This window comes from Elephantulus edwardii, unplaced genomic scaffold (genome assembly GCF_000299155.1).
Source record: "Elephantulus edwardii isolate Elephantulus edwardi_28Jun2011 unplaced genomic scaffold, EleEdw1.0 scaffold00138, whole genome shotgun sequence".
Taxonomy (NCBI): Eukaryota; Metazoa; Chordata; class Mammalia; order Macroscelidea; family Macroscelididae; genus Elephantulus; species Elephantulus edwardii.
Genome location: NW_006399888.1, coordinates 44,374 through 65,396, shown reverse-complemented (window position 1 = coordinate 65,396; position 21,023 = coordinate 44,374). Strand labels below are relative to the sequence as shown.

At 42.8% G+C, this 21,023-nt stretch overlaps 1 protein-coding gene and 1 pseudogene across 1 annotated transcript in view; one reads left to right on the top strand and one right to left on the bottom strand.

The window, feature by feature from the left end:
* The window catches only part of TMC2 (transmembrane channel-like 2), an 81,927-nt gene that overhangs the window by 20,814 nt on the left and 40,090 nt on the right, over window positions 1–21,023 (bottom strand). The window contains exons 11-17 of the mRNA XM_006894249.1: window positions 19,197–19,385; window positions 14,483–14,662; window positions 12,286–12,435; window positions 10,022–10,150; window positions 6,720–6,787; window positions 5,713–5,952; window positions 2,188–2,313 (exon numbers count right to left, since the gene is read on the bottom strand). Coding sequence (XP_006894311.1) covers window positions 2,188–2,313; window positions 5,713–5,952; window positions 6,720–6,787; window positions 10,022–10,150; window positions 12,286–12,435; window positions 14,483–14,662; window positions 19,197–19,385 — 1,082 coding nt within the window. The remainder of the gene's footprint in view (window positions 1–2,187; window positions 2,314–5,712; window positions 5,953–6,719; window positions 6,788–10,021; window positions 10,151–12,285; window positions 12,436–14,482; window positions 14,663–19,196; window positions 19,386–21,023) is intronic.
* LOC102864360 lies at window positions 4,208–4,876 on the top strand (annotated as a pseudogene).

Sequence of the window (21,023 nt, the reverse complement as noted above, 5' to 3'; positions counted from 1 at the left end):
GAGTTTCCTCTTCCTTTCTCTATTCTACTGAGTGAGAATTTTATCTATACGCCTCTAGTTCTCAAAGTATATATTAAGGGTTACAGAGTATGGAAATTATAAAATAATATCATTAATATTACATACAAGCAAGATCCTTCTGAATATTATCCAGAAAGACTGGAACAGCACAACAACAGAGAACTGGCAGATGTGCAAGCTGGGTTTAGAAGAGGCCATGGCACTAGGGAAATTATAGCCAATGTTAGATGCATCTTAACTGAAAGCAGAGAGTACCAGAGGAATGTGTATCTGTGTTTCCTTGACTATGCAAAGGCGTTTGACTGTGTGGATCACAACAAATTGTGGCTAACTCTGAGAAGAATGGGAATCCTAGAACACTTGATTGTTCTAATGCGAAACCTATACTTGGACCAGGAGGAAGCCATCAGAGCAGGGAAATACTGCATGATTCAAAGTCAGGAAAGGTATGCATCAGGGATGCATCCTGTCTCCATACCTTTAAAGTCTATAAGTAGAACAGATCGTTTGGGAGGCTGGGCTATGTGAGGAGGAATTGGAGGAAGACTCATCAACAACCTGCATTATGAAGATGACACAGCCTTGCTTGTTGAAACTAAGAAGGACCTGAGGCATTTGCTGCAGAAGGTCAAGGACTGCAGCTTTCAATATGGATTGAAGCTCAGCATCAAGAAAACAAAGATTTCACTACTGGGCTGATTGGCAGCATCATGATAGATAGAGATTAAGATTGTTAACAATTTCAGTTTGCTTGGTTCCACAATAAACATTCTTGGCACCAGCCATCAGGAAAACAAAAGACAAATTGCATTTGAAAAATCTGCTGTCAAGGACTTCACCAGAGTACTGAAGAGCAATGATATCATCTAGAGACTAAGGTGCACCTGATGCAAGCCATGGTCTTTGCAATTACTGGTTATGCATCAAAGAGCTGGTGACTAAGGATGATAGAAGAAGAATCTATGCCTTTGAGTTATAGTACTGGAGAAGAGTCTTGAACATAACATGGACTTCTAAGAGAACAAACAGTTCTGTCCTAGGGAGGGTGTAACCAAATTGTTCCCTGGAGACAAAGATTTTAAAGCTCCATCTCACAACTTTGGGCATGTTGCCAGGAGGGACCAGTCCTTTGAGAAGGACATCATACTTGGAAAGGTGGAGGATAGTGCAAGAGAGGAAGACGTAGACGAGATGCATTGACTCAATGACTGGGGCAATGAGGTAGTAGGTGTGTCAGAGTTGATGAGACTGGCTCAAGACAGGGCAAGGTTCAGAGCTATTGTACATGGGGTTGCTATGAGTCACAGGAAACTTGATGGCACATAAGGGGCCATTCCTTTTCTGGGCAATCTGAACATGTTGGAATGTGGCATCTTTCTTGTCTGCAAAAGAAGTCACTTGCATTTCCTGGGCTGCTACTCCATGCTGAGTTCAGTGTCATGTACTTCTACATCCACATCTCATTGAGGTTGATGAAAACCCTATGAAGCAGAAAAGATTATTCCTATCTCTACAGATGAGTATCCAAATTTCAGGGAAACTAAGGAACTTACCCAAGATTGTCCAACTTTTAGTATTCTGTACCAGTTAGTATTGAATTAATTCCAACTCATTGTAACCTCATATATAATAGAGTAGAACTGTGCTCCAGGGTTTTGGATGGCTGGTTCATCAGAAATAGATTATTGCGGAGGGCTTTGTAATACTGTCAGTGACTACATGTCCCTTGAACACTGTCAATTTGCTCCTTAAAAAAATACTAATCACCTGAGCTTTCGTCCTAACCCCTTCTAGAAACCATTTTACTCAAGAACACAGCTGTTGAAAATTTCTGGGATTAATTTCCCATCTCCTAGAAGAGAAACCAATGACACATGGGAGTTGGTCTACAAATGCCCGAAGTCTCCACGTTTAGGGTGGGATGACATCCACAATATATCCCAAAGTTCCCCAGAAGGACCACGTCAAGAGGTAGCAAGACTAACAATGAATGTTCCCTTCCCCACTTCCTTCCCCGCCTCCCCAATAAACTACTTGAATTTGGATCTTGAGATCTATTTCTGGAGAATCTAGGGCAAGAAACAAGAAAGAAGACCCTTTTACACAATATCTCAATTGCAAGGGGAAGTTTCCATGCAGAAGAGTCAGGGATTCTTGCCAACTTACAACATCAGCAGGATGGCTGGAATGATCAGGCCTGGATTAGCAAGGAAAGCAAAGATCTTTCCCAGGAAAGATGGGAAATCATTTTCGATGGTCTCATAGATGACGTCATACATTCGGTTTTTCCCGCTGTAAAGAGGAGAGGACAGGTTACAGGGTAGTCAAAGCTCGTGTGCCACACAGAACCAGGTCCAATTTCAGTGGATTTTAAAATTTTTATTAGTTCAAGTTAAATAAGAATTCAAATAATAATATTAAAGTGTTTCCTTAAGAGTACCACTTACACTCCCAACTTGGGTAGGATCCAGCCTCAACACACTCATACGCCCATTCTTAGGGACCCGTTTCTATATACTTTACAAAGAACACATTTAATTCTCATTCCAGTTGTTAGACATATTATTATTCCATTTTATAGCTAATTGTGCCTGAGGTGCAGAGAATTTAAGCTGCTCAAGATTACCAGCTGGTAACTGACTTCAAATTCTATACTTTAAACCAGGAGGTAGCAAGTTTTTTTTAAAAAAGGGTTAGCTAATAAAGAATTTAGGCTCTCTAGACAATCTTTGTTACTCCTACACATTTCTGCTGATGGAATGTGAAAGCATATGTATTCCAATAAAACTTTATTTACAGAAACAAAGACTCCTGGCTATAGCTTGCCCAGCTTGTTCCTTTATGCTACTGGCTTGGCTGCTGTTTGCCTTTGGCCTATCTAAGTAAGCTCTTAGTCCCTTCTTGTCCAGTGGAGTTTTCATTTACTGTGAGGGACCTAGTTTGAGCATCTGGCATACAATATGTATTCCCTTAAGGGAGGGAGAGAGGGGCCGAGATTAGTAGGTGGATGAGTAGGGGGAAGGTAAAAGCAAGGTAAAGTGAAGATCTGATGAGGAGTTGTAATGAATAGTGTTAATTGTAAGTAATATAATAAAATGTGTATGAATGATTGAGTGAAAACAAAAAAAATGGGCATTTATCTTATACTCCAAGCATGCATGTGATGTTGTGTACAATCATGTCGGAACAGACCCATAGCTGACCCTCCGGAGGGTTTTCAGAGGCAGTTAATCGCAAGGGAGGAGATTGCCCATACTTCTCCCACAGAGCAGTTGGTGGATTCGAACCGCGTGCCTTTGGGATTGCAGCGTTACTTCTTACCACTAGGCCACCAGAACTCCCTTAAGCATACATGTAACAGTGTTTTAAAAAGGACCTCAAATCACTGCTCTCACAAGTCAGCAACCACTTGCCTTGTCCTAGTCTCTTTTGTGGTGGGTGCTACATGAATAAAGGGTTCTGCAGTCAATAGGAAGAGAACACATTATCTTACATTTATAGGGTCGTTATGAGTCATGCTTGACTCAAAGGCAATCGACAACAACAACAACAACAACAATGAAGGTGTGTGCACTGTTTCTAAGTGAGGAAGTGGCAGGTAGAAGGGCAGCAGGTTTCAAATTTTCTACTCATAGAACACCTTCTTAAGGAGTACAGAGAGGGCTTTGCCTTCTGAGCACCACACATTTGGAAAGAGCCACACACGTATATTATTGTTACTTTTACCTCTTTGTTTAATTATAAGGTATCCAATCCCTTAGCTACTTGATGTCTACCTCTGAATCCATAGTGGCAAAGACCCTGCAGAGTATGGGGGCCCAACTGAGAATCTCAAGAATTGACCGTAGCTGCTTGGTATATGACAAGCACTTCTCCACTTAGTGCCGTTTCATCTTCAGAACATCTCCACCATTATTCATCCATCGTGCAGGAATCAAGACAACGGTTAGTAGCATATTAAAAGATCTCTTCAGTTACCTCCAGTCAGTACCAACTATGACAAACCCATGTGCATCAGAGTAGAGCTGAGCTTCATGGGATTGCCCAGGTTACAATTGTTCAGTAGGTTGGCAGGCCTTTCTTACAAGGTGCCACTGATTAGATTCAAACTAAAAGTCTTTCAGTTAGCAGCTGAGTGTGCCAGCCACAAACAAACAAACTACTATTAAAAGGAGCTCTTGTGACTATGGTCATGGCGGAGGGGACGGCAGTGCTGAGGAGGAACAGACCGGGGACCAAGGCTCAGGATTTCTATAACTGGCCTGATGAATCCTTTGATGAAATGGACAGTACATTGGCTGTTCAACAGTATATTCAACAAAACATAAGAGAAGATTGCTCCAATATTGACAAAATTCTTGAACCACCTGAAGGCCAAGATGAAGGTGTATGGAAGTTAAGGCAGTTCTGTCTTGAACTAAATGGACTTGCTGTCAAACTTCAGAATGAGTGCCATCCAGATACATGTACTCAGATGACAGCAACTGAACAATGGATTTTTCTTTGTGCAGCTCATAAAACTCCCAAAGAGTGTCCTGCTATAGACTACACTAGGCACACACTTGATGGTGCTGCTTGTCTTCTGAATAGCAATAAATATTTTCCTAGCAGGGTTAGCATAAAAGAATCATCTGTAGCGAAACTAGGATCAGTATGCCGTAGGATTTATAGAATATTTTCACATGCTTATTTTCATCACCGGCAGATATTTGATGAATATGAAAATGAAACATTTTTGTGTCATCGATTTACCAAATTTGTGATGAAATATAATTTGATGTCCAAGGATAACCTGATTGTACCAATTTTAGAAGAGGAAGTACAGAATTCAGTTTCTGGGGAAAGTGAAGCTTGAAGGGAATCATAGAAAATGCACTGGACACATAATTAATATTCATTATGTACTGTGTATATATATCATTTTAGACACATCAATCATGTACCCATATTATAGCTTCTTTGTTTAGTATAGGTTTTTGTATGCTGTGTGTTGCCTTTTAAAATGGGAAATACTTTTTAAGTTATTCATGAGCTGTATATTCACTGGGGTGGCACTCATGGTTTTTAAATAAGATTAGTGTTATCTGTTTATAAAGCCTGTTAATAAAAGAATTTACAGTTTGGTAAAATTGCTGCTAAACAATCATTGGATCACAATCCTCATCAAATAAACCCATCTATGAAAAAAAAAAAAGGAGCTCTTGTTGCTTACAGGTAACAATTGCCCTGGCAACCCAAAGGCACACGGTTCAAATCCACCAGCTGCTCTGCAGGAGATGGGTAATCTCCTCCTGTGCAATGAACTACCTCTGAAAACCAGCCAGGGGGTCAGCTTAGAGGATCAGTTCTGACTTGATAGTAAACAACAACAATATTAAAAGGAATGGACAATTGCAATTGCAATTGCATTGTCCAGTCAATAGTCTCTTGTGGTTCTTTAAAATGAAATAAAAATGGAAGTTCAGTTTTCCAGTGGCTCTGGACACATTTCAAGTGCTTAACACTTGTGGCTAGTGACTATCGTATCGATCGATTCACACATACACATTCCATCGTTGTAGAAAACCCAAATGGACAGCTTGATGATTCGCCCAAAGTTCTAGGGCCTTCTGCAGGCTGATGTGGAACTAGACTGGGGTTTGGACCAGAGTTCTGTGAGCTGATTGCTCTCGGTCAATCGTGACTCTGCACCTGAACGGCCCACAGTCGAAGGAGGGCGGGAGGGACATGATGGTGTAGGCCACGGGCAGGAGGCTGAGGAAGAGCACCAGAAGCAGGAGGCCCATGTAGAAGTTGTTGGAGCGGGAAGCTTTGAACACACGCTCGTGCGGGACGTTGCTGCTCATCACGGCCCAGCACTGGAAGTACATGGAGGTCAGCAGACGCAGCACATTAATGCCCACCAGTCCTGGGGCGTAGAAGGAGCCCATCCTGGAAGAGCAGAAAGCAGAGACACTGGTTGACCTGACAGCAGGGAAATCAAGGCGAGGGTGGTAAAGGGATGGGCTGATGGATTAAGGCCATGAAGACGTGCTGCCCTCCCTATGAGTTCCAAGAGAGGGGTCTTCTAATTAACAAGGACATTGATCATCAAGCCTTAGCAATTAACTCCTCAGGACAGGGAAGTATCCCTGGTTGCGGTTCTTGCCAGGATTTTACCTGCCTTACTACCAAGCCACCCCCAAATTGCATAGCCCCTGCATGTTTCTCTTTAAAACAATGTTGGTGTTCAGAAAGGGTTTTGGAGTCCTTAAATGAAGGGACTTGGTTTAAATTAAGAGACTTAGGTGGCTTGCAGTGAGTCCTTGGCAGCTGTTGAAGACTTTGGCCAAAGTTAAAACACTTCTACCTTCCTTTTAGAAGGAGAGAATGCCTTCGTGTTCCTTCTTACCATCTCCTCATCGTCCTCCTCCTGTACTCTCCCCACCCTCTTTATTTCCACTGTGGCACATGGGTAGACCAGAAATATCTTGGCTTTTATGTAATCCTGGTTTCTATTTTTCAAGTGAATGAAAGAAGCTCAAGAGGCAGGACGATTCGTCCAGTTCCTCCCACATTTGTTCTCAAACACTGTTATGAAGTTCTCCTTGCTGTGGACGTGGAGCGAGCAGGCTTGTAGAAATGACAAGACTAGGCAGAAGCGTCCAGGCTTTTTGACTCCTGAATGAGGCAATTCCTAGACAAAACAGACAACTCACCAGATCATTCCTTGGTTGAAGATCAAACCCAGTACATTTCCACTAATATCAAACTCAGCATATGAGGGCTGGAGGGAGTTGCAGTGAGGCAGAGAGAGAGAAGTATGTTAGCTGGTGTCAGCCTGACCCCACACCCAATCAACCCATTGAACCAATACCACTCCATCTTCAAGTGCAGATCAGGTAACCAAAGAGCAACCTTAGATTCCAGGTTATGCCTCTTTAATAGGCTTTTCACTTTTGAGGAAAAGTTTTAAATATATTTAAAGTTGAAACTTTTTCAACAAAAAATTTAAAAATAGTTTCTACTTTTTAGGGCTTCAGGTTTACAGAGTGTTCTTGGAAGGCTCCTTGGCCATAAAAAAGCATTTTGTCAATTCTCTTAAGCAGTAATTTACTTTGAAATTATAATCAAGAAGTAACTGTTCTCAAAAACAATGTACTCAAAATTTGTAAATCAACTAGTAGAAAAAAAGAAGTATAAATAAATAAAACAGAAATCACTAAATTCACAATCAAATGGAGAGAAAGCTTTAAAACAAACAAAATGTAAGCTGTTTCCACAACTTCTTTTTTTCTCTTCTCCTGGAGATGTTCAGGGGAGGATAAGAACTTAGCTGGATTCAGTTTTGGGGTTGATTCTGATGTTGGCTTCTGGTGATTTGTCAAGTATTAGTGTGAAGACGAAGTTTGCGTTCTAGGGCTGGTGGTGCTTATGCAGAATACATAAACCTGTTTCCCAACTTGATTCTCAGAGTTGGAGGTAAAGGATAACAGGAGTGACAAAGGAAGGAGTGAAACATTGGGAAGGAGAAAAGAAAGGTCAGATGGATAAGGATCAGAGGAGAAAACCTGCCTAATACTTAGTTAGACTGGAGGTCGAGTCTGGGATTAATGTCAACAATTTTAAAAAACCTATCTAGTGGGTTTTTCTGTCCTCCTTAGAAAAACCTTTCCCACTTTGATATTACAAATAATTTCAAATATGCTTTCTTTCAGATATCTATGATTTGATTATCTTAAGATTTTAGAACTTCAGAGACTGGGGTAATCGGGATGGGTGTGTCGGAGGCAGTGCAATTGGCACAGGATAGAGCAGCGTTTAGGGCTGTTGTACATAGGGTTGCTATGAGTCGCAAGTGACTCGATGGCAGCCGACAACAACAACAACAACAACAACAGCATTTTACCCCAAGTTTACTTAGGTGAAATGAGAGAGGAACATATTCCTCTACATTCAAATGGTTGATCAGTTGTCCCAATCACTTTATTATGGAATTCTTTCCCCCTAGCTTTGGTTTGAAAGTCTTCTTTCATCATCAACTAGATAAAACTGAAGGAAGATAGATTATATCTCATCTTGGACTTCCCATTTTGCTCCACTGAGAAATCTACCTGTTTCCCAGTTTTAATTACTAGAGCTTCATAATATATTTAAATATATTTTAGGACTAGTCCTTTTTAGTCTTTTTTGGAAGATTTTTCTTGGCTTTTCTCACAGTCTGATTTTCCTCATTTGGTACTCTTTTGGGGTTTTGTTAGACTTTGAAATTGAGGGCAATGACATCTTCATAAGGCTGTGTCTTCCTAGCATTTTTGTTCTCAGACAAAATGATGATGCTTTCATTGCTGGTAAGAAAGAGTTAAATAGGCTTGTCTAAAGCTGTGGCTAGAGACTGAAAGAAAAGAAATGGATGGAAACCTGTACAAAGGCCATGAAGCAGGCAGGAAAAGGGTTATTTGGATAAGCAAGATACAGATCTTCTCATATACATACACTATATGGTGTGCCAATGAGTGGTCACATGTAGACAATGGGCCAGCATTTCTGGTCACTATGGTGACATGGACTTAGGATGAACAGTTTACACTCAGGGATGAAGGGAAGAGGACTGTCATAAGTCAAAGTATAAGAATAAAAAAATAAAAAAATTAAAAAAATTCTCAAACATTAATCAGAAGATACTTCCAGCAGTTACTGTGTAATTGATGTGTTTCATAACCTTCTGAAGATGTCATTGCCCTCAATTTAAAAGTCTAACAAAATCCCAACATACATAAATAGGTGAAATGAGAGAGGATTTTCTGAATGATTCACCCCTACAAGGGACAGTACAGGAGAGAGAGACTCCAGATGAGATGGATTGACACAGTAACTGCGGTCGTGGGGGTAGATGTCTCAGAGACAGTGAGACTGGCTCAGGATAGAGCAGAGTTCAGAGCTATTGTACATAACGACTCAACAGCACATAACAACAACATGCTTTCTCCTGTTTCAAGATTTCAACTTTTATCGTGAGAGTTGAAGGGAGTTTCTGGTAGCCTAGTCTGTAGGGAGATGTGGTGTTAACCCCAAAGATGCATCTCTCTGGCAGTTCGAATCCACCAGCAGCAGCTTTGAGAGACTTATAGGTGGCTTACAGCCCTGGAAATCCAGTGGAGATTTATCTAGGAGTCGGTTCTGACTTGATGGCAGTGAGTTTTTATTGAATGAGAATTCATGGGGACAGTGATAGTTTCTGGGAGAAGTCTTGCCTTCCACGTGGGTGATCTGGGTTTGATTCCTGGCCCAGGGACCTCATGGATAGCCACCGTAAATCCTCCTGTGTGCTTCTCTGACAATCAACAAGTCTCAATAGAGCTTCTAGACTATAGTAGACTAGGAAGAAAGAGCTGGCAATTGTTTTTTAGACATTCAGCTAATGAAAGCTGTATGGATTCCAGTTATCTGATGCATCAGGACTGACTTGATGACTAACAATGAGATTTCACACTTCTTAGGCCTCTCTTTATCAGCAATTTGTGCAGTTGATGAGATTTGATACCTCTTAGGCATTTCTTTGGGGAACTCTAGTGGCTTAGTGGCAAAGAATTGCACCTGTCAACCTTTAAAATTTCTTGGTTTGAATCTACCAGCTGCTTCATGGCAGAAAGATGGGCAATCTCTTCCCATATGATTTACCGCCTCTGAAAACCCTGCATACTGGACAGTACACAACGACGACGAAGACAGGGGTTTTTCTTTATCAAGAATCTGTTCAGAACTGTAGTGTGTGCGCTGCCTTTTTCCAAGGCCAAACACCTCCAGATCCCAGATAAGAACAACACATTAGCATGTGAAAAAGCAGAGTTTCCTTTTAAGAGACAAATGGGGCACTTAAAATGCAGATTAAATACTTCAGTGCTTAACAGAGACTGACATCAAACATCTAAAGAAGTGCATGCGAGCACCTCTGTCTCTAAGTATCAAACAAGATGCCTGAGTTGCCTTTCCATAGGATATCCGTGAAACCACGACCTACAAATCCAGCCTCGAGGTCCCAGCACCAGCAGTAGTTCATGAATCGGACAAAACACGCCCGCAGGAAGTCTCCTACCAGGATGGTGATGTATGTTACCAGCATGTCGGACACTGTCAGCCTCATGAATTCCTGAGAGGAGAACACAGGGAAAAGTGGTGCTCAGGCTTCACCTTGCCCATGTCTCCCCACCACTTGCAGTCACTTGATATTTCCCCTCCCTGAGATTCCATCTAACATACTTTGGACATGTTGTAAGGAGAGACCGGTCCTTGGAGAGGGACATCATGCTTGGGAGGGTGGAGGGACAGCGCAGGAGGGGAAGGCCCTCTATGAGGTGGATTGATTCAGTGACTGGGGTAATCGGGATGGTGTATATCGGAGACAGTGCTATTGGCACAGGATAGAGCAGAGTTTAGGGCTGTTGAACACAGGGTCGCTATGAGTCGCAAGCGAATTGATGGCACATAACATCATCAACAACAAGAAGCCTGGATTTGTCTTCAGGACCCTGGTTCTTGGTGGCAGAGTGGCGGTGTAGAGCAAAGACCTCAGGCTTTGGAATATGCTTAATTTAGGTCTGCAAGATTCTAATTGTATAGCCTTGGTTGAAATAGTCTTTCTGAACCTGTTCAAATTGACGCTGCCACCTCTGCAGGGGTATTGCGAAGTATAGTGACTGTATAGGCAAATCACTTTGGAAATACCATTGATAACCTTCCTGACTACAATTCAAGCATGACACACATGGAGTCGTGATGAGCCGGGGTTGACTAGGTGGTATCTGGTGGTGTGGTGGCCTTCTAAAGAGTGTGGATTTATGATCCTTTTCCAGCTCATAAACATGATGATTGGGCGTTCACGCTTCTATATGACATGTGCCACTCTTTAAACCTTGTTACGACACAGGCACACTTCCCTTCTGACATGGGGGGGAAAAAGAGTATGGATTTTATAGACCTGAAGACTTTCTGAAACTCATAGTGATGGGTTTAAACATGCCAGAGGGAGAATGGGAAAAGGAGGCTAGAGAATGAACACTGGATTGGAACAGAGGAGGGGAAGACCTGTCTGAAAGGAACGTGTGATCAGGCGTTACAAGCATGACAACAGTCTGCAACAAGAGGTGTGTTGCAAAGTGGACTAGGAAAGAAGCAGAGGAAGGGGAGGGAGCAAAATCTACAACAGGGAATGGATGAAAACCTACCCTTTTGTTAAAGTCACAATTTTAAAAAAATGTAAAAACTGCCAGAGCTGGAGAACTTTAATTACAAATTACAGACAAGAAAGATTAGAAGGATGTGGGAGGATTTGGGTTGGAAGAGACAAGAAGCAGCAAGAACCCTTGAACACTCCAAGAATAAAATAAGGAGAAAAGATCTACAGGTCCCATGGGAAAGAGACTGCAGCAGGAAAATAGTTGCTGGTATTGTAATAGTTGCTAGCATTGTAGGGGGTGTTCTGGGTAGTGTGTGATACAAGCCCCAACTCACTAATACTCAGGTAAAAGCACACTGCTGTCTAAGGCTTTATGTCTATGGATTCTCCAGGAGACCCACGAGGAAGCAATACCTTGTGCAGATTAACTAGAAATTCCATGCAAAAAGAAATGGAGTTGGGAGTGAGAACTTCCCACATTACTCATAAATATTGTCATTTCTACCTAGCGATGCAAAGAATTCTAGACTCTAAAGTTTTCCCTGGTAAATTACAGAGAGAAGTAATAGATAAAGTTTAAAATAAAAATAAGCTCATTGCCTTCAAGTCAATTCCAACTCACAGTGTCATCAGGATTCCAAGCTGTAAATCTTTACAGGCAATCACCTATCCTTCTCCCACAGAGGGGCTGGGGGACGCAAACTGCTGACTTTACCACTGGTAAGTCAACTTGTAATTCATGATGAGGAGAAATAGATGCTTCTTAATTGTGAGATTCTGATCCTTCACAGAAAAATGCACAGGGTCACATACACATAAAGTGTTGCATTAAATTTCCAGGAGCATTTATTCAGAATGTCCAGAAGAACCCAAGATTGTAAGTGAAATCTACAGCAAAACTTTAAATCCAAGTGGTAACAGTTTGACCTATGATACAGCTAAAAAAAAAATATGTGATACTAGTGAACAACAATAATGAGAAATTGGAAAACGTAGAACTTTCTGGAAAAAACATTGAGTGGGTGTTTTGGGGGCTTGGAAACATTGAGAAGGAATCATGGAAAAACTGAGAACCAGGGTTGCATTTTGTAGACAATGTAACTACTCACAATGCCCACAGCTGTCTCCCAGCAAGAACCCCGCGGCACATCTGCAGGGTGCAGGGGTGGCCGGGGGACACTCTCATTCCAACCCGAGGAGTTATAATAGTTAAACAGAGTCCAGTGAGTGATATTCTTTATCGTGTCTTCGTGAGAAAGCTAGAAAGGAAGATGCAGAGACAGTGTTGGCGGGAGCATGGATCATATCCACAGGAGCAACACAGCTAAAGTCAGCGTGTGTAGCTTCCCTGGCGCCTAGTCTTTGCCTCCCCCTTTGGCAAAGTCTTTCTAGAAATAGCCTCCCAAGCTTGCTGTCTATTCTGGAAGAGTAGGTGGCTGCAATCCTCAGATCTTCTCATACTTTCTCCTCTAAGTAGGCATTTGTGATGGTTAGTTTTATACCCAGGCATAGGGACACCCATATGTCCATCATTTCTCCAGATAATCATTCTTTTTTTTTCTTTTTCTTTTCTTGTTGTGTACCACTGAGTTGGATCTGACTGGCACAGGAGATGCCCCTCCTTCTCCAGCAGAGCATCTGGTGGATTTGAACCGCATGCCTTTGGCATTGCAGCGCAGCTTCTTGCCACTAGGCCACCAGTGCTCCCGAATCATTCTTATTTTGAGAAAAATTTATTCAGAGTCTATTCTAGTGATACCGTAGACCAAGAGAGATGAGACCTCCTTCAGTTGCTTATTAAGTAACAAGAATGGACAGGCAAGTATGCAGAGGGGTGTGAGCACTGTGAAATTTACTCCAGGGACTTAGAAGGATTTGTGTCAGGCAGTCGGGGGAGCCACCGAAGGACAATGGCATCTTCCTGGAGACAGTGACATCTGAGCCAAAACTCAAGGGAGAGTTAGGAAACTAGTCAAACGAAAAAAGCAAGGTGAGGAGAAAAGGAAGAGACAATTTTGCCTCCTGGGAGGCTCAGAAGGGTAGACTATGGTTTGCTGGGTAGGAAGGAAGTCAAATGAGGGAGAGGTGAAAGCAGGTGCAGTCACTTCCATGCTTAGAACCTTCCTTCGACTCCCCATTATCCTCAGGAAGAAGTTAATGCAACTGAATAATGAGGAGCGAGGAGGGATGAGGGGTCTCAGCACTGAGCCTTCCTCCTGCTTCATTCTTCACTTCTTCTTCTATTTCATCATTCAGCCATCCCGAAACTCCCTGTTTGCACCAACTATTCTTCTCATTTTCCCAGAATTTCCTTGCATCTCCCAACGTGGGTTTCAAGTCCTCTTCCGTGGGCTTCCTCTGTGCTGAGCTTTTCCTCATGAAAGCAGACTCCACAATATACTGTAATGAATGATCTACTGGCCAGTCTGTCCCCTCCCACCGAATGGGAAGCCCTTCTGAACAGGACCCCTGTGTTGCTTGCTCCTAGGATCTGACACTGTGTTTGCCACATCTGGTGAGGTCTGTGAAAGATTAGATTAAACCAGGACTTATATTTCAGAGGATATTCTTCAGCTGTTAAACATTTGTGGCTGTTATGAAACAATATGGGAAAAGCTGCAGATAAAATAGTATTTGAAAGTTCAAGGTAGGAAATGACGTGTATATGATTGGAGCCTTGTAGAGGGGGTACCCTGATCTCATTGCTGTTGAGTTGGAACAGACTGAGAGATGACCCTTCAGCAGGTTTTCAGGGGCTAGAAATTGCACAAGAGGAGATTGCCCACATTTCTTCCTCAGAGCTGCTAGTGGATTTGAACAGCCAAAGAGGCATCCCTTTGGGTTAGCAGTGCAGCTCCCTGTGGACTAGGCCACCAGAAATTCCTTTTGGAAAAAAAAGAAATACAATCTAATAAAACAAAAGGAAGCAATTGTGGCCTAGCCATAAGAAGCTGTTCTGCAACCTGAAAGGTAAGGGATTCAAATCCACCCAGCTGCTTTGAGGGAAAAGGATGGGCAGTCTCCTCCTGTACAATTTACTGCCTCTGAAATCCTGCTGGAGGCTCAACTATGGATGGGTTCTGACTTGACAGAGCACAATGATAACAACAATAAAGCAAAAAGAACAGCAGAAAAATGGTGACAAAGATTGTCTTTGGGTCATTGGGTTCTGGGGATAATTTTTTTTTTCTGTTTTACTTTTCTGAACTTCCCAAAATGTATTTCACTCATGTGTGCTGCACATAATTAAAATATTCTGTTATAAAGTGAAGTAGAGCAGAGACTGGGAGGAGCCGCAGCTTTTACCTTGAGGTGGACGTCGTCCATGAGGGCCAGGAGAAATGTGTACAGGTTCCCCAAGAAGAGCGCAAAGATGCGGCCCAGCTGCCACTTGAGTCCGATGCGTGGGTGATAATTTTCCAGAGCTGCGATGGTTTCGAAGAGAGGAGGACAGAACATCCCAAGCAGGGACATCACAATCTCCACCTGAGAAATGAGGAAAGCCTGGGTGACTTTGTGTCATCAATATCCTCGCTTAACCACAGGTTCTGCATCCCCATGACCATCCACCTTCGTGTCCCCTGCTACCCATCCTCTCCCACTGGTGACAGAATCTTCCCAGCATTCTCTGTGGCCTTGGCTAAGGCTGATATGCCATCACCTGTCACCATATGCCCCGTATGTCCTCATTGTTTAACAGCTGGTTGCTGTCATGATTGTTGCTGTTTTGTCATTATTGTTAGGTGCTGTTGAGTCAAGTATGACTCCTAGTGACCCTATGAACAATAGACCTGAATCCTGTCCTATCCTGTGCCAGCCTCAGCATCTCTGATACACTTGAGCTCATTGCTGTGGGCACTGTGTCAACCGGCATTGATGAAAATGGTCGACTTTCTTTGAAGAGCAAATGAGTTAACACATGGGGCAGCACTTGTGTTCTCTCAAAGGGTGAACACTTTGTGCTCTGTCAGACTTTTTTGGGTTTATTTGAGAGCCAGGAAGTCCAATTTCTTTGCACACAAGTAAGACTGGGCAGTGCTAACCAAGGTCTTTATGAATGCACGGTCCACCACTTGTCCCAGGCGTCATGAGTGGGGATGTATTTTACTCCATGACCATCTGGGATAAGACGCTTTTGAGCCACCACGTCTTCAAACTCATCAGCATTGAACTTTGTAAAGCCCCACTTCTTGGAGATATGGATCATCTAGCACCCAGGGAACTTGAACTTGGCTCTGCGGAGGTCCTCAATCACATGCTCCTTCTTTTAAGTTTTGTACAGTTGGACATGATGGCATGGCCAATGCAGACCCTAGCCTCTATACCCTTCGGTTTTCTTGCATACCTGTCTGGAGTCTGTCAGTCCCAGCACAGGACAACACCTTGTTGGCGCGAATGACTTGGAAAGGATGCAGCTACACTGTGACGTGAAAACCATCTTTGCCATATCTTTTCACCAAGTACTTGCTGGCACAATTACAGACAGCCTCCAGGGATTCTGAAGAGAGCTGCTCATATTCAGCACAGACCATGTGACCACAGAGTGGGAACTCAGCCACTTCCGCCTTCCTCTGACCCAAGTCAAAGATGCGGATGTTGGCATCAGGGACACCTCTGCAGAAGCGGGACTTTGGATGGGGCTTGTTTTTACAATACCAGGCAGAGTGGCACCCCCTGGCAACACTGGGATCTTTGCAGTGCACAGAAGGAAAAGAGCAATTGTAAAAAAAAAATACTTTCTCCTAGATAACTCTAACGTATCATGTCTGAATATATGCCTTTCTACTAACTTGTATACTTTTAATCATCATAATTGTTATTATAATGTTTGTGTACTGTATTATGTGCAGTGTTTCTCATTGCCACAGCCAACTCTCAGTATTTCTATCTATAAAATGAATGATTTGTGTTTAGAAGGAACTAACTCTGGTGGCTTAGGGGCTAGGAGCTGAACTGCCATTTTAAAGGCAGGCAGTTCAAATCCACCAGTTTCTCCTTCAGAGAGAGATGGGAAATGTTCTCCTGTGTGATTTACAGCCTCTGATAATCTGCTAGAGGGTCATCTCTGTATGAGTCTGTTCTACTGGACAGCACCAAATACAACAACTTTTCAAGTGTGAATAGAATAAAATTATGCCAAGTTCTCCTCCTAATGTGGCCCTGTCTACAAAACTTACCTTGGCCACAGTCAACTCTCCTTAAAGATAAATCAGCACATCCTAAAAGCTCAATAAAGAAGTCATCCCTTAAATTATAAATCCTTGCATATCCATGTTTATCACGGCTTTGTTCATAATAGCAAAGATTTGGAAACAACCTAAGTGTCCATCTACAAGTGAATGCAGAGAGAAGCTGTGGTATATTCACACAGTGGAATACTATGCTGCATTGAAAAACAAGGAACTCACGAAATATTATTCAAAATGGTGATCCTGGAGGACATTATTCTGAGTGGAATATCTCGGTCGCAAAAGGACAAATATTGCATAGTGCCACTGTTGTAAAACAGGACTGACATTGGGGTTAGGAGGAGACTGAGAAAGATGGGATACATTATGTATACTGCATTGAAACAGATGAGAGAGAGAACTGTTTAAAGGTATGTATTATTGTCATGACAGGAGTCCAGAATGAAGGCTGCATAATGGAGTGGACCTGGGGGGAGGGATTGTAAAACAGTGAAAGAAAAACAAAAATTAAAAAAAAAATATAACCAAAAAAAAAACAGTGAAAGAATTTTTCTTTTACTTTTCAAAGAGAAGAACTAACTGGAAGGGAGGGGTGGGCAGGGAGAAAAGGGCAACAATGAATGAATGGAAATCCAAAAACTCTGTAAATTTTTCATTAAAATTATTAATAATGATAATAATGGAAAAAAAAGATAGCAAACAAAAAAAATTCTAAATCCTTGCAGCAGATCTGTGAGTGACTTGCACCCACTGGTAGAGCTTGATCCCAAGGAGAGTGTATATGTAGACCCGCAAAATGTGGTGCTGACTATGACTGAATTGGCTGACCCAGATGTAAAGGCAAACTCCATTTTTTAGTTAATCTGAAGCTTGGCCAAAGTCTCTGCTTCTGCTTTCCTGAAAAGACAATTCAAAGTCTTGTAAGAGTTTAACTGCCTATAGTACAAAGAGACCAAGGGTCAAGATTTTAGCCTGTAAAGTTGTTTGTGAAAAGATGTTTATGGGAGAGTATTTTCTATCCCATCTGGCTTGTGTCCTCTGGACAATCACCTTTAGATCCGTCTGCATCTGAAGCCAAAGCGAGCAGTCTCCTCAAGCTGTATTCTGAGACCCAATGTGCCTTCTGATGACCTATAACTTACCTGCCTCAGCAAGCACACTCAGGAAGGTACAGTGGAGGTTGGGTGGCAGAAGGAGTCCTATCTGATCAGGACAGAAATGCTCCTGGGCACTGCCAGGAGTCAAGGCTAGTGGACGACCTTCAGCACCCTGCTCTCTTCTGCCTCCACCAAGATTCATCATGGCTCTTGGTCAGAAGAGCCAGGACTGTGAGCAGAAGCAAGGGCTCTAGGAGCAGAGTGAGCCCCAGAGCCTGGAGGGGTGCAGGTCCCAAGTGCTGAAAGTGAAGGGGAGGCTGCAATGGCCTCTGCTCACTCCTCTGCCTCTTCTCCTGAGTCTTACCAGGATCTCAGAAGGCAGAGACTACTTTGGGGGCAGAGAGTACAACCCACAGTCCCCAGGATGCCTTCTCCTCACCAGGGCGATGTCAGCTGAGGGCATCAGCAGTCAGGAAAAAGAGGGTTCTAGTGCCCCCAGGGCTAGGTCCAACCCTGGGTGCAGGCGCACAATCTGGACAAGATAATGTGGAATCTGGCCAATTTCCTGCTCTTCAAGTATCAATGGGAGATGCCTACCAATAAAGAAAAGATAGTGGACCAGGTCATCAGAAGGTCTGAGAGACACTTCCCACAATCTTCTGGAAAGCTTTGGAGATCATGCAGTTGGTCTTCGGTGTGGAAGCGAAGGAAGTGAAGCCCACCTCCTACACCTATGTCCTGTTCTCCTTGATTGAGTTCACTTATGATAAGAGGTGGAGAGCCGTGACCTGAGCTTGCCCAAGAACGGCCTTCTGATCACAGTCCTGAGTACCTTCTTCCTGGAAGGCAGCCGTGCCAGTGAGGAGAAGATCTGGGAGGAGCTGGGAGAGATGGAAGTGCATGCTGGGAGGGAGCACTTCATTCATGGGGACCCCTGCCTGCTCTTCACTCAGGAGTGGGTGCAGAATGGGTATTTAGACATAAAGCAGCAGGTACCCAATAGTCAGCCTCCCCACTATGAATACCTGTGGGGCCTGAGAGCCCATGCAGACACCAGCAAGTTCAAAGTCCTGGAATATCTGGCCAAGGTCAGTGGCACTAACCTAAGTTCCCTTCCCAGCCAGTATTTGCAGACTCTGAGAGAGGGGAGGCACAGAGGTCTCGTCCTGGAGGAACTCAGGGCTCTCGACAGGGCCCTTGGTGGTATTCCCTCCAAGCAACAGCCACCATCTCTGACCTCTTAGACCCAGGGACAAACTTCACGCTGCTTGAAGAGGGTGGTCAGGACTCAAAGCAGTGGGGAGTGGGGGGAGGACGTTCTGGGGGTATGGCATATAGAAAGTCTAAAGTTCTGCTCTGAGGGGGGCGGGGTGTATCAACGTAGATAGTGTGTGTTTCTCCAGGAACTTTTAAACTATTCTTCCTTTTAATAAATGATTAAAAAATATGTTTAAGTAACAGTATGCTTAAAAAGATGGGGGGGGGGTCAGCAAAAGAGATTAAGACCCCCAACAAGATGGCTTGAGTGCAGCAAGGGGCGCCAGCGTGTCAGAGATGTTGAGGCTGGCACAGGATAGGACAGGGTTCAGGCTTGTTGTTCATAGAGTCACTGTGAGTCGTACTTGACTCAACGGCACCTCATAATAACAACAATATGCTGCAGAGCACAGGAATCAATTCTCTACTTTGAATATTTGCCCTTAACAATTACTCCATCGGAAGTGTTCCTCTTACCTCGTTTCTTTCATACCAGCTGACGTTCTGCATTTTGGAGAATTCCTGGGATCGCTTCACCACAAAGTAGATGAGGTACCCACTTCCACACAAACAGCAGATGATGAGGAAGTTGGCCAGGACACGGAGAAACCTTGTCAGATGGATGTTTTCTTCTTTATTACTCTCTTGTTCATCCACTATGGACTCCTTAATGTGTGAAAATGAGATGCGAACATTGTCAGGCCAGGAACCACTGGGGGCGGGTTGCTAAAACTACCACTTTGAATATTTCCATAAGTGAAATAATAATCACTACAGTGAACTGACACTCGGTGGAAAATTAGTTCTTTTATGGAAGAATATGTACTATGTTTTTTTGTTGTTATTTTGGTACATGTAATAACAAACACTCAAATTTATTGTTTACTTAACATGAGCCAAACATGGCACTAAGTACTTTGCATGCATTATCTTTCTTAAACCCAGCAACACAACAATGGCTTGTTTTTTGTTTGTTGTGTGTGGTTAAGTCGGAACCAACTCACAGTGGACCCTTCAATGAGTTTTAGAGGCAGTAAATCGCAGAAGAGGAGCTTGCCCATCCACAGAGCAGCTGGTGGATTTGATCTGAGGGCCTTCGGGATTGCAGCACAACTTCTTATCACTAGGCCACCAATAGATACTATTATTACCCCTGTTACAGATACTCAGATCTCAGTAACTGATTGGATTGTTTAAAATATACAGATCTAATAGATTAAAATAGAACCTTAATAATATTGAGTCTTCTAGCCCAGGAACCCGGCAAACTTTATTTCTAAGAAGCAGATAAATGCTTTTGGCTACTTGGCTGCATAGTCTTTCTCACAGTGCCATTTCAGCATAAGAGGCTCTGGAAACAATACAAAGATAAATGAGCATGGCTTGGTTTCAGTAAAACTTTATTTATACAAATAGATAGCAGACTGGATTTGATGACCTACGGGCTGTAGTTAGTTGATCTCTGTTTTAAGCCATAAGCATGACATATGCAGCCTTTTTTTAAAAAAAAATTATTTTTCTTATTTTCTGGGCATGTAATGTCAAATCAGATCTTAATGGTACAGGAGGAGATTGTCCCTCCTTCTCCAGCAGAGCATCTGGTGGATTTGAACCATGTACCTCTGGGATTGCAGTGCAGCTTCTTGCCACCATACGTAACCTTTTATTTATCACTTCTTAGTTTATTTCCAAGAATGCCTGGATGGTGGAAATGGTTAACACACTTGACTGTTAACGGAAATATTGGACTCTGGAGTCCACTCTGAGGGCTAGCAGGAGAAAGCCCTGGTGAATCATTTCAGAAAAATGAGACATTGAAAAGCCTCTGGAACACAGTGCTGTCACTTCGGGGTTTTCACAAGTCAGAGATGACACTATGAAAAGAGCAGATCTGACATGGGGGGGTAGGGAGGAGAATAGGATAAGAGCAGATAGATAATGAACATTTGCATTGGCACATATGAAGGAAAGGACTGTTTAAAAGGCGTATATGATTAGACATTATATGTATGACAGCAATCCAGAATAAGACGTACATTGCAAAGAGGACTGGGTGATGGAGGGAGGAAATATTGTGCAACAATGAATGACTATTAAAAGAATATATGATTAGACATTATATGTATGACAACAGCCCAGAACAAAAAGTACATTGCAAAGAGGACTGGGTGATGGAGGGAGTAAATTGTGCAACAATGAATGAATTGTTGTTATGTGCCATCGAGTCGCTTGCAACTCATAGCGACCCTATGTACAAGAGCTCTACACGCTCTTCTATCCTGTGCCAACTTAGCCATCTCAAAC